Source organism: Meles meles, chromosome 17 (genome assembly GCF_922984935.1).
Source record: "Meles meles chromosome 17, mMelMel3.1 paternal haplotype, whole genome shotgun sequence".
Lineage (NCBI taxonomy): Eukaryota > Metazoa > Chordata > Mammalia > Carnivora > Mustelidae > Meles > Meles meles.
The window spans coordinates 44,918,930-44,931,231 of record NC_060082.1 but is presented as its reverse complement, the minus strand read 5'-3'; the positions used below and the strand labels follow the sequence as shown (position 1 = coordinate 44,931,231).

Sequence of the window (12,302 nt, the reverse complement as noted above, 5' to 3'; positions counted from 1 at the left end):
TATAATTTTAGCGTAAATAGTCCCGCAAATGTGAGAAAATTAGTAACGAGAATTGAACTCCAGCAAGGTGTTGATGGGGACATTGAGGCCTTTACCTGTGCATTTAGGATTTCTCAGTGCGGAGAACCCAAGAACCGCTATTTACATGTCATCAAGTGTGGTTTCTAAGTTTCCCAAATTTGCTAGTAAAATACCAGCGGAGCTTGATCTCTTGTTTTCTTTTCTCTCTATCAAGCTCCAGCCTTCCGGAGGCCGGGCCCAAGGGGCTCAGACCCCAGGGCAGCACTGCGCCCTGAGGGTGGGGTGACCCAGGCCACCGCCCACCCGGGTCGGGTCACGGCCCCTGGGCGTGCCCCCTCCCCCACCCCTGACATTCTTCCGAGGTCCCAGGGGCTGGGGCGGGGCCGGCGCCGGGTTCCGCGCTTCCTGCCACCTCGGGCTGCCCCTCGCGCGCAGCTCTGCTCCGGGCCATGGCGGCGGTGGCTCGGGGCCGGTGGCTCCCTCGGGCGTGGCTCTGCAGGTGGGGCCCTGACTCTCCCCTGAGCCCCAAAAGGCAGCCGGGGTCCCCCCGTAACCAGCCGCTTGCTCTGTGTTACAGGAGGGCGGGGCCGGGCTGCGGCCGCCACTACCGCGCCGCGCTCTGCGCCGAGCTGAAGCAGCCATTGGCCATCGAGGAGGTCGCCTCCCGCCCTGTCAGGCCTCACGAGGTAGGGTGGTGACGGGCCTATTCCCGGGAACCCCCCGACGCTCCCTTTCACTCTCCCCTCGGCCGCCACACACCCGCCGCGGGCTTCGGTCCTGCATGGAGTTCCCAAGTGCTCTGCTAGGGGGCGACCGGGAGCCTGGAGCGCAACTCCGTGCGGGGCCGGAAGGGCCCTTTCGGGGTTCACAAAAAGGCCACCAGAGCTGAGGGAAGATTGCTCCCCCAAACTCAGATGTAGGCCTCTTGCAGAAGCCCCAGAGCTGTTGCCTTAGAAACCGACAGTTCTGCTTTGCACACTTTGCATAACCCCTTGCAGGTTATTGGTTTAATACACAGAAATGGACCCCGTCCTTGGCTTCCTCTTAAGTGTCAGCATTTAGTGATCTGTCCTCCTCCCTCCCCCAGACCTGTCCGGTAACGTCTGTCTTATAGTTCTGAATACAGGCCTTATGCCCTCCTCTGGTGCAGTGCCCTGATTTGGGGTGAGATTAGTTTAGGATTGTGGGCATTTCCAGTGAAATGTGGAAGTCACTCTGGCCCTGCCCGGTGACCTCCCTGGTGACACAGTGTCATCTTGAATGGAGAATGAGAACCTCTGACAAGGTGAAGCAAGCAGTGAGCTCAGCGTCGGGGACCCCTGGTGAGAGAAGGCTCGTGGCTGCAGTCCTGACGTGTCAACTTCACTGGTGGGGGGGGGGTCCCCGCTGCGAAGTGGATTATTTGAATGAGCGTGTGATGGCAGCCGGTCTGCTTCCTGGGATTCATGTGCTGAATGACGTTTATTCTTGAATCATCCTTGAATCTAAGGTGGAGAGGCTTGAGGCCCTACGTGCGCCATACATGTCAACCACTGGTGCGGCAATGCACGCGGTGTGCGCAGCCTGAAGGCGGGCTCCTTTGTTCCCTTCTTCACCCAGACACTGTCTCCTAAGGAATTAGCTTGTGGGAGTTGGATCTCTGTGAGTTCACTCGCCATCAACTCCTCATACTCTAGAATGGGGCCTGGCACATGGCAGACACTCAAAACATCGTTGAATGGATGCATTTTGGCCCTAGAAATGTCTTCTCACCAACATGGCTTCCTCTATCCTAAATGAGAAATGTCAGCGATTCTCTCAGCCTTTATTTTCTCCTGTTTCTGGTCCTGTTCTCAGCCTGTCAGAATCACCTGGGGCTTGCTAAAACAGATTGCTGGGCTCTGTTCCCGGAGTGTCTGATTCTCTAGGTTGGGGTGAGGCCCAAGAATTTGAATGTTTCAGTAAGCTCCCAGGTGATACTGAAGCTGGTGGTTTGAGAACAAGATTTTGAGAACCACTGGCTTATGGAGCGAAAAAGTGCTGGTTACACTGATGCAGGCCTGCCTCTGCTCTAGCACGGGCGTGAAGCATAGAAGCCGGGGATCTAGAATTGGCCTCCATGGTGATTGCTGATCCTCAGAACAGCTGGTCATGTTACCCTTCTGCTTAAAATCCTTTAATGGCTTCCCACTGTTCCAACTGTGAAGACTCAGAGCCTCAGTAAAGACTACACATCCTTGGATAGTGTGGTCCCTGCTCTGTAGCCCCATCTCTTTCTCCTCTTTGTGCTCTATGCTGACTGGTTTTTCTTTTGTTCCCATCACAGGGCCTTTGCACATGCCATCATGTTTGGTTGTGTTAGCTGTTCTTAGTTCAAGTTTTCCTTTCTCAGAGATGTTTTTCCTGACTTCAACAAAAGGTTAAATCACCCTATTATGCATTTTCACAGCACCATATAATTCTCTCTTTAACATTTTGTGTAGGAGTTGTAATTTAACACATAAATTATCACAATTAACTTGGCTGATGTCTGTCTTCTCCCATCCAAGTACTAACCAAGCCCAACCATGCTTAGCTTTTGATATCAGACTAGATGGAGTACATTCAGTTGGGATGGCTGTAGACAGATATCAGATATCTACCATAGTCTTAGCTCTGTAAAGGCAAGAACCTTGTGCATTTTGCCTCATGATTGCACACGGGCACTTAGTTCAGTACATAGCTTATAGCAGACATTCAGGAAATATTTTGGTGCAACTGAATGAACTTTGTCTCCATAGCCATGCACCACTCTGCTTTTCTGCTATCCCCCCACCCCCCCCACCTGCTTTTTTTCCCCCTAAAGATCCCGCTGAACAGGGAGCCTGACACGGAGCTTCATCCAATGACCCCGGGACCATGACCTGAGCTGAAGGCAGACGCCTAACCGACTGAGCCACCCAGGTACTTCCTGCTGCTATGTTTCCTTTGCAGGTCAGAGTTGGTGTCCATTTCTGTGGAGTTAATTTTGCTGATATTTTGGTCTGCCGTGGTCAGTATCAGGAAAAGCCCCAACTTCCCTTCACACCTGGTGAGTATGGAGGAGCCAAGTGACTGCTTGGGAAAGAAACAACAGAGTTTTCAGAACCGTGTGCTACTCAGGTGCGACACTTGGCCCTGCTTGCCTGCCTGCCGTGGTGCTTCAGATATGTCAGTCAGCCTCACCCCTGATGAGAAGCATGAGATTGGGAGCCCCTTGACTGTGTGGCCCCTAGTTTTATCCCCCATCTTAACATTGCACCTGGTTGGTAGTGCTCAATAAAGACATTAACAATGCATAAACGAACAAACGGATTTTTACATGTCATGGAGTCCTCATCGGCCCTTGTCATTCCCCTTTATTCCTTGGGAGTGCCTCAATATTGGTTTTTCACTAAAGGTTTGTAGACATCTGTTTGCAGCTAAAACTCTCAGTTCTCACAAACACATTCCCAAAGAAACCTAATATCAGAGAATCAGAAAAAAGAAAAAGTTTATACATTTCTAGCAGTCACTGTCTGATTGTAATTATGCCCAATCTGATTACATTTAGATCCTGAAAATGTGGACAAATGACTGCTTTTTGTTGTTGAAATTTAGTTAAGGAGAAAGAAGTGTAGCTTATTGTGTATATAGTATGTGTATATTTTATACAGACATGTACTATTAAGGATACAGTGATTGCAAAATGGTTGCTCTGTTTTGGCCTTGGGGTGTTTGGTTGTGTCTCAGCATTTGGAATCATTTCCCTCTGTTTGTATTATTTGCTGACATGCTGGATGGGGTGGGGGATGTCAGAATCAATTGAGTTACTCCTCTGGCAGCTCAAGTGGGAAATGTATGATCATTAAATTCAGAAATTTTGGAGGTGGAAGAGGAAAGAACAGACAACATCAGTTTATCCAAATTGAGCCAAGTACTTATGAACAAATATAGTTCATGTCCTTGAGGGCCTCCTAGTCCTCAAGAGGAGACACAGAAACAGATCAATGCATATGGTGAACATTGTAATTCGAGTGCTGTAAGGACCCCAAGGGCCCAGTGAAGTAGGATCAGAAGTACTCGTGTACCTGTGTGATTCTCGGTGTTTTTTTCCCATTCTTGAAATTTTCATTTTTCAATTGGTAAGAATGGGACTGCTGTCGCTTTTCAGGTTCTGATCATGAAATCTTAAGTTCACTTTCCTGTGCTTTGGGTACAATGTTCTTCCCCGAGTGGGGAGGGGTGTGTTGGGGTATGGTGGAGGGGTGTGGGGGCACTTAGGCCCTCTCAGCTCTAGAAAGCGGATAGGATGGCCTGTTGGTCAGGCTTTCTCATCTCTGTGGTGCTGGGCTTTATAGACAGTCTAGTGTTTAAACAATTTGTTTTAGGAATGGAGTTTTCCGGGACTGTACTGGAGACAGGCACCGATGTCAGCACAGTGAAAGAGGTGAGTGAGGTCAAATCTAGGGAATTGATGTGTGTGTAGCCATGAGAAATATGCTAACCTTGTTCATAGCCAAAGGGTCTTGCTTCTCTTGGCCTTTGCCAACGGACACCAGAGGGAAACCGAGACAGAGGCGGAAGAAACTAATTCTGAATTGGAGGAAGGAAGCCAGTGGTAGTTCCTAAAGAAGACCTCAGTCTTTAGTTACTGCGAGGATAGAACATTCTCAAGTTTCAGCCTCTTGTGAGAAAAATTCTGGGACTCTAATTTATTTCAACTTTTTCCTCAATCCATCCTGTCCAAAATGTGCTCATATTGTCTTGGCACCCTTGTGGGGGTATTGAGAAGATGGTTGAATTATTCACTAAACATTAACTCTGAATAGATAATTAAGGCCAACCTGCGACTTACAGGATCAGAAAGAAAGATTTTCTTTCTTTTTTGGATTAATTTGGAAAGAGGTAAATGGCAAGGCAATGTATTTGAACAAGCCCTTAGTGGTATTTTCTCTTCAGGGAGATCGAGTTATTGGCGTGAGTGGCTTTAATGGTATGGCTGAAGAATGCGTCATGGACCAAAAGGTATCCCTAGCTCTCAATATGTCTGCTTGGAGATCTTTTTTTCCTCTTTTCTTTCCTTTAACCTCCACCTAGCTCTCACTCCTTGTTACGCTTCTTTCCCCCTCCTTCTTTGTATTTTTTCTGAGCCAAGTACTTCTTTCTTTCAAATGCTAAAGCCCTTTTCTGTATCTGAGTGACAGCCCTTGCACAGAGCTTTGTGTGAACACCGAGGTGAAGAAGGGCATTTTTTTACCCTGGAACAACTGGCTGGCTGTCCGATTGGACCATGGGTAGTTTTGGTAGAAAAACTTGTCCAGGGCAATGAGCTAGATATAATAGGTTTCTCCCCCACATCAAGCTTGTGAAGGAGGTGGTCCTGGGAACGGAGCCAGCCGGGGTGGTGGGGTAGGCGTGTACAGGACGTGAATGGCGGCCCCTAGTGGTGAAGAGTACACATTTCCCCCCCACAGCTTTATGGAGGTAAAACCGACAGAGAGCTATCCAATTCATCGATTTGAATTTGAAAACCAGTCAACTGGTTTTGACTTCTGTTGGGTTTTGGCTCCTGACAGGCTTCACAAATCAATCACTCAACCAAATCATAATGTTTACTGAGCAGCCTTTATGGGCAGGTACATGCGCTTAATCCCTAAGTGACTGTTACCTCTTTTCACAGATGCTATGGAAGATTCCAGAAAGGGTCCCCCTCCGGGAAGCTGCTGCCCTGCCTGTATCTTATGGCACTGCTATTTTGGCCTTGGAGCATCGGGCATGCACTCAACCAGGGTGAGAGGCTCTATAGACAACCCAGGGCTAGTGTCTCTTTCTGAGATCAGAAGTGCCCAGTAAGACCTTGCCCCTTCCTCTCCCTCCCCTAACCTTTGGCTCTTGTTCAGTTGGTGTGAGGAAAGGCCAAAGGAAGGTAGTGACCCGATATGGGGGTTCAGTTACTTAGATGGAATGATAGACTGTGAACTTGGCCAATATGAATTTAGGGAAATAGCTGTTTAAAATCTGGCCACTGGAGATCACCTCCTAGAAAACCTTACATATTCTTTTTTGTTGTTGTTGTTGTTTTTAAAAAATATATTTTTTAAAGATTTTATTTATTTGATAGAGATCACAAGTGGGCAGAGAGGCAGGCAGAGACAGAGAGAGGGGGAAGCAGGCTCCCCGCTGAGCAGAGAGCCCGATGCGGGGCTCGATCCCAGGACCCTGGGATCATGACCTGAGCTGAAGGTAGAGGCTTTAACCCACTGAGCCACCCAAGCACTCCTGTTTTTAAAAAATATTTTATTTAATTTATCTGAGAAAGAACGCACCTGAACAGGGGGAGAGACAGACAGAGGGAGAGGGAGACAGCAGGCTCCCCGCTGAGCAGGGAGCCCGGCATGGGGCTCAATCCCAGAATCTTTAAGGCAGATGCTTAATCACCTGAGCCATCCAGGCACCCTGAAAATCTCACTTTTTTTAAAAAGAGATTTTATCTCTTCCTTTGAGAGAGCGAGAGAGTGAGAGAGAAAGCATTAGAGGAGGGAGGGTCAGAGGGAGAAGCCGACTCCCTGATGAGCATAGAACCCTATGACTGGGTCCTGGGACTCCAGGATCAGGACCTGAGCCAAAGGCAGACGCTTAACCAACTGAGCCCCCCAGACGCCCCAAACCTTACGCTTTAGAGAGCTGGTTTATGTAAACTTGTTTCAGTCTGGTTTTAATGGAGTCCTGTGGTATTTATTTCTGTGAGGCGTGGTTGGGTGTGCCTAACTGGGGTATTTCAAACTCAAAGGTGTAAGAGTTTCCCCATTTTACCTGAAATATATGCCTCTTGCCCTTTTCAGGGAGACTCAGAATTGCTCCAGAGAGGTGACTTTAGGTGAGCAGTGGCTATTCCCTGGTCATCACCTTCTAAAATTCTGCATCATTTAGTATGACAGTGATCTTAGGACAGAATTTCTGAAGCAGAAATTGGAGTGGTAGCCCAAGGGAAGGGCTGTCACTGTCATGAGGAAGAGGCTCCCTAGAAAGAGGGAAAGAATATTTTTTCCTGTGAAGTCTTCAGCTGGACCCAATTTGCACTGATCAAGCAGCCACATACATAAGCCAGCCCCAAAGCCTAAAGAATGGGGGTCTGTGAAGGGCTGAATGAAATGGCCTTTAAGTTCTCTTCTTGCCTTTTTAAAAAATTTATTTGACAGACAGAGATCACAAGTCGGCAGAGAGGCAGGCAGAGAGAGAGGGGGAAGCAGGCTCCCTGCTGAGCAGAGAGCCCAATGCAGGGCTCAATCCCAGGACCCTGAGATCATGACCTGAGCCGAAGGCAGAGGCTTTAACCCACTGAGCCACCCAGGTGCCCCTCTCTTCTTGCTTTTATTTTTTTATTTTTTAAATTTTTAAAAGATTTTATTTATTATTTATTCGACAGAGAAAGAGATCACAAGTAGACAGAGAGGCAGGCAGAGAGAGAGGGGAAAGCAGGCTCCCCGCGGAGCAGAGAGCCCGATGCGGGACTCGATCCCAGGACCCTGAGATCATGACCTGAGCCGTAGGCAGCGGCTCAACCCACTGAGCCACCCAGGCGCCCTCTTCTTGCTTTTAAATGTTCATGAAATCATATGGAAGGTTTCTGAAGTAACGTTCATCTTTCTCTGGCAGAGAAACTGTTTTAGTGACGGCAGCAGCTGGAGCCACAGGCCTGGCGGTGATAGATGTGGCAACCAACGTTCTTCAGGCTCAGGTGTTTGCATGTTGGGGGTCTCTGTTTAAAAAAAATCATACCTCCAGTTTTCAGACATAGAATGTGTTCATATGTTCACTCATTAATGTCATGAGCAAGGCCCTGGGGATATAAAGTCACCCAGAGGAGGGTCTGGCCTTCTATTTGCCTGCAGACTGGTGAGGGGACATGGGAGTAGCTCCCTCGTCTGTCATGTTACTGGAACCTGGCAAGAGCTGACGTGCTTTTTGACCTCCGCAGATTCTGTTCCCTCTACCTGTCATGCTCTTCTGAACTGTCTCCCTCTGCACTTCAGGTCTAAACACAGATGTCACTTCTTCAGGGAAGTATTCTTTGTCCCTCAGGAGATGTTAATCTCTCCTCCGACCCCTCTCCCCACAGCTGTTTGTAGACGGTGTCCTCACATCCTGTACTTCTTTTTCATGGTACACACCTCAGTGTGTGGTTATTGCTTTTCTTGGGTCATGATGGGATTACTATCTCCCTCCTGCGTGACTGGGATCCCCCTGAAGGCCGGGACAGTGTCTGTTTGGCTCATTACTGTAGTCCCAGCAGCTGGCATGGTGCCTAGACCATAGTAAGCCCTCAATAATTATTTCTTGAATGAACGAATAAAGGAAAGAAAGATCCAAATCTCTGAGACATTGCTCTGAGACTGTGGGTGTCAGATAAGGAGGGTTTCTTGGAGACTGTAGGCATTTAAGGTGACTTCGGAAAGACTGGTCACAGTTGAATAGAAGAAGAAAGGAAGTGAAGGCCATTTTAGTGCGGGGAGGACATGTCAGAAGATAGAGACATGGGGCATCCCAGGATGCATTCAGGGAGTTGGCAAATAGCATCTGTGGAGCAAAGGATTGGGGGGGGGGATGGTGGAAGATAACTTTAGGGAGGTAGGCAGAGACATGATCATGAGGCACTGAAGAATTTGAATCCTTATTGGAAGCTCTCAGGAGCCACTAAGAACTTTAAACTGGGAAGAACCATGGTCATATTTGCATTTTGCCAAGTTCATTCTGGTAGCAGTGGGGATGCGAGATGGGGCAAAGGTCAGGGACAGTCTGGAGGAATTAGAGCAGCCTCTTGGAGCCATCCAAGCCCGTGGCGGTGATGGTTGAACCAAGGCACCGGAAATGATGAATCGAGAGAGACTAGAGTAGAAGAAAGTAGAGAGTTTGATCCTCATCCAGTTGAAGGAACAAGGACTTTGAAATGACTCTCACCTAGGTTCAGATTCCAACACTGCCTCCAGCTTAATTGCTTCAGTTTCCTCACGGGTAAAATAAAGCTCTCCTCATATGGGGTCGTTGCGGGAATATTGAAATTACACGTGCAGTACACCTGCTAGAGGGCATGGCATGTTGGTAAGAATCTCTTAAAAAGGGAACCTGTTATTATTAGACATTGAGTGGGAAGGAGCAAACTAGGTTAACTTGTGGATTTGCCATTTATTGCAGTTGAGAAGACAGGAGGGAATGGTGAGCTCAGTTTTGGAAGCATTAAGTGTGAGGTTTCTGGGGTGCGTGCAGTTGCGGTATCCAGAAGGTGCCTGGAATTTCCTGGCCTGGAAAATCCAGAAGGTGTTCTGGAATTTCTTCAGGTGGCTCTCTCCTTGCTCTCGTCACTTCTCTTTGGGAAGGACATGTGAGTTCTGAAAGCAGTCTTAGCTACCCGGAGGCTCTCCGTGGAATGTGAACACGTTTCATGTCAAAGTCAGGCTCTTAGCACCTCTCCGTGGGGAGACCAAAATTACCCTCTTTGTCTAGAACCACTGATTATTTACCATTTCTAGGAAGATAAATTGCACCATTTGTTTTGATTAGTGATAGTAGGTTAAGTAGAGGGAAAAATACACTTTAACTCAGATACTAAAGTTAATTCAAGCTCGAAATTCTTCAGTAGCATAATGGTTCTCAGCAAAAGCAAACAACAACAAAATAATAAAAACAACTTTAAAATGTCATCATGCCACCTACTTGGAACAGGTTATTTTGAGAACAACCTCCATTTACAGCATTTCATATTGCTTTCAAAGTGACTCCACACCAATTATCTTACCCCTGCTGCTAACAGACCCCTGGAGATGGGTGATGTGTTTATTATCCCTACTTCACAGATGAAGAAAGTGAGGCACCAGGGGAGACAGGGGCTCGTGGCTGGTTTCGCTGGCACCCTTGTGAGAATAGAGATTGGCGTCAACTCCCTGACCCTAGGCTGGTGTCTGCTCTCTGTGGCCCTGTGTGAAGGTACTTGAGGGTAGCTCTCCGGTTCAAATACTTATGGGTGAGTTTGAAGTCTTCTAAGGGCACTGATGATCTTGTGTGTTTGGATGCAAATTCTGAATGTCACCTTGGGGCCAAACTGCCCTGGTTAGTGTGTGCTATCCAGGGGTAGGACACCTATAGGCAGTGCTTACATGTTGGAAGTATTTCTGGAGACTTCCAAACCCTAGACTTCCTCACAGTATGGCTCATGGCCATCTTTGCCAGGCTGTAAGATGGTTTTCTTCCAGGCTGATGGAGTGGAAATGCATGGGCTTTGGAGTCAAGCAGCAGGCGGGAGTTTGAATGGTTGTACCACCCGCTACTGGGCTAAGCCTGAGTTAATTACTTAACCTCTAGGTCTGTGTCTCCATCCATAGAATGGGTGTCATTATACTTCCCCCGTAATGTTTTTATGAGGTTTAAATAGAATAAATGATGGTGTATGTGTAACAATAGATTCAATTTATCTAACATTTTGTTTTCCAAGGGCCCTATGCACAGTATTCCATTTGACTTTTAAAACAAATTTTCTTTTATGGATGACGTAACTGAAGCTTAGGAAAGCTGGTGGGCATCGTAGAGGTTAAAAGCATGAACTCTGGAGATGGACAACCTGGGCTTGATCCCACTTCTGCCTCCCATTAGCTTTGTGACCTTGAGCAAGTTACTTCTTTAGCTTCAGTTTTTTCATCTCTGAAGTGGGGATGCTCACAGTGTGTTTATCATTGGGCTATTAGGAGGATTAAGTGAGTTATGAATATATGTAAAGCATTTAGAAGAGAACCTGGCATATAGTAATATGTAAGTTTTAGTTCTTACCAAGTCATTTGTCTTAGGTAACACTGCTCGTTAGTAGCAGAGTGATGATTTGAACTCAGGTCCTTCCAACGTCAGCATCTTCCTACTGAATCATGCTTTACCCTCCGAGAAACTTTTCAAGATCGCGATCTAGACTGGCTACCTCTCGTTTGCACTTCTGCAACCCTCATACTCCCCAAACTCCACACTGCTGTACTTTGCTATCTTGACTCTAAGCTTGGGTATCTTCACGACTTCACTCACAGTAAGTGCTCAGGAAATGATGGTTTCAGCCCTATTTGGAGAAGACTTTCTGAGTGTCTCCTGAGTCATTTCCTAGCTAGACTCATTGGGGTTCCAGGATTCCTGGAAATGTGGATCCCATGGCCAGCCGGTGTGGGGGGCTAGTGTGCTGGTGCTGAGTGTCGGCCCTGATGTGTGGGGTTGAGGCTGATGCGAGGGCGGCAAGGTCACTTTGGTTTCCCTGGTTGGTAACCTTTGGTGGGACGCTTGGTGGGTAGGGTGAGTCCCTCTTATACATATTCTGGATCATCAGAAACTTTGCGTTCTCTGTGCAGGTGATAGCTGCAACCGGAAGTGACGAGAAGTGCAAGCTGGCAATGCAGAAGGGCGCACAGTCCGCTGTGAACTATAGTCAGGGCAGCCTGAAGGAGACAGTGAGGAAGCTGGTGGGCAGTGCGGGGGTGAATGTGGCCATCGACACTGTGGGAGGAGATGTCTTCCTGGAGGCGCTCCGCAGGTGCGTGTGGTGGTCTTTCTAGTAGGGGGCTGGACCTGGGGATCTGCTGAAACTTTTCCAGACCTGTCTTCCTTCTGGCCTTACATTTTTGCTGCTCACTTTTCCTGTAGGTTTCGGCATCAACGAGAACAGCTGAGTGGGAGTGTGAAAAGGAATAGAAGCAGAGGGAAAATCAGGAAATGCTTAAATATAGAAAAACAAGATATCCAACTGGAAAATATCCAGAAAATAACTGCAGACTCTCTAGTTGGCAATATTGAATGCTTTAGAAATTATGCATGTGTTAAATTCAGCTATGCTGGCCCCGATTAACTATATATGTAGTGTGGGTAATTCTTGGGATCATCATTCAGATGTTAGAATGACCTGGGGTGGCAGGGGTTCACCCTGCACCAAAGCACAGACTCTTTTGATCTTACTGGTTTCAGAAGCAGCCAGCAAGTTTTAGTGGGACTGTTGTATTCATACCAGTTCTCTGTTTTTAACCGGGGACTCTGGAGTGTTCCATTAATACTGGTTTTATTTCTCCTGTCATCCTGGCAAGTACAATTTTGTGGTTTATCTCAGTTTAAAGCTGAAGAAACAGAAGCGGACAGAACGGCATACCCACTAAGGGACCCAGTTGCTTCTCTGGCCCCTGAGCATACCTGCACTGTGCTGGGTGGTACTGTGCTTAGGGAAGCCAAGGAAGGAGGATGTTGACTCTGCGGAGAGCCAGGACAGAGAGCTGCTCTGCCCCTCTTGC

General features: G+C 47.7%; 1 protein-coding gene across 1 annotated transcript in view; it reads left to right on the top strand.

Moving 5' to 3' along the window:
* The first annotated feature begins 393 nt into the window (after nucleotides 1–393).
* The window catches only part of LOC123928326 (quinone oxidoreductase-like protein 2), a 29,524-nt gene continuing 17,615 nt past the window's right edge, over nucleotides 394–12,302 (top strand). Inside the window, exons 1-8 of the mRNA XM_045983447.1 lie at nucleotides 394–520; nucleotides 599–707; nucleotides 2,974–3,070; nucleotides 4,389–4,447; nucleotides 4,960–5,025; nucleotides 5,681–5,790; nucleotides 7,657–7,738; nucleotides 11,376–11,557. Coding sequence (XP_045839403.1) covers nucleotides 471–520; nucleotides 599–707; nucleotides 2,974–3,070; nucleotides 4,389–4,447; nucleotides 4,960–5,025; nucleotides 5,681–5,790; nucleotides 7,657–7,738; nucleotides 11,376–11,557 — 755 coding nt within the window. The 5' untranslated portion in view covers nucleotides 394–470. The remainder of the gene's footprint in view (nucleotides 521–598; nucleotides 708–2,973; nucleotides 3,071–4,388; nucleotides 4,448–4,959; nucleotides 5,026–5,680; nucleotides 5,791–7,656; nucleotides 7,739–11,375; nucleotides 11,558–12,302) is intronic.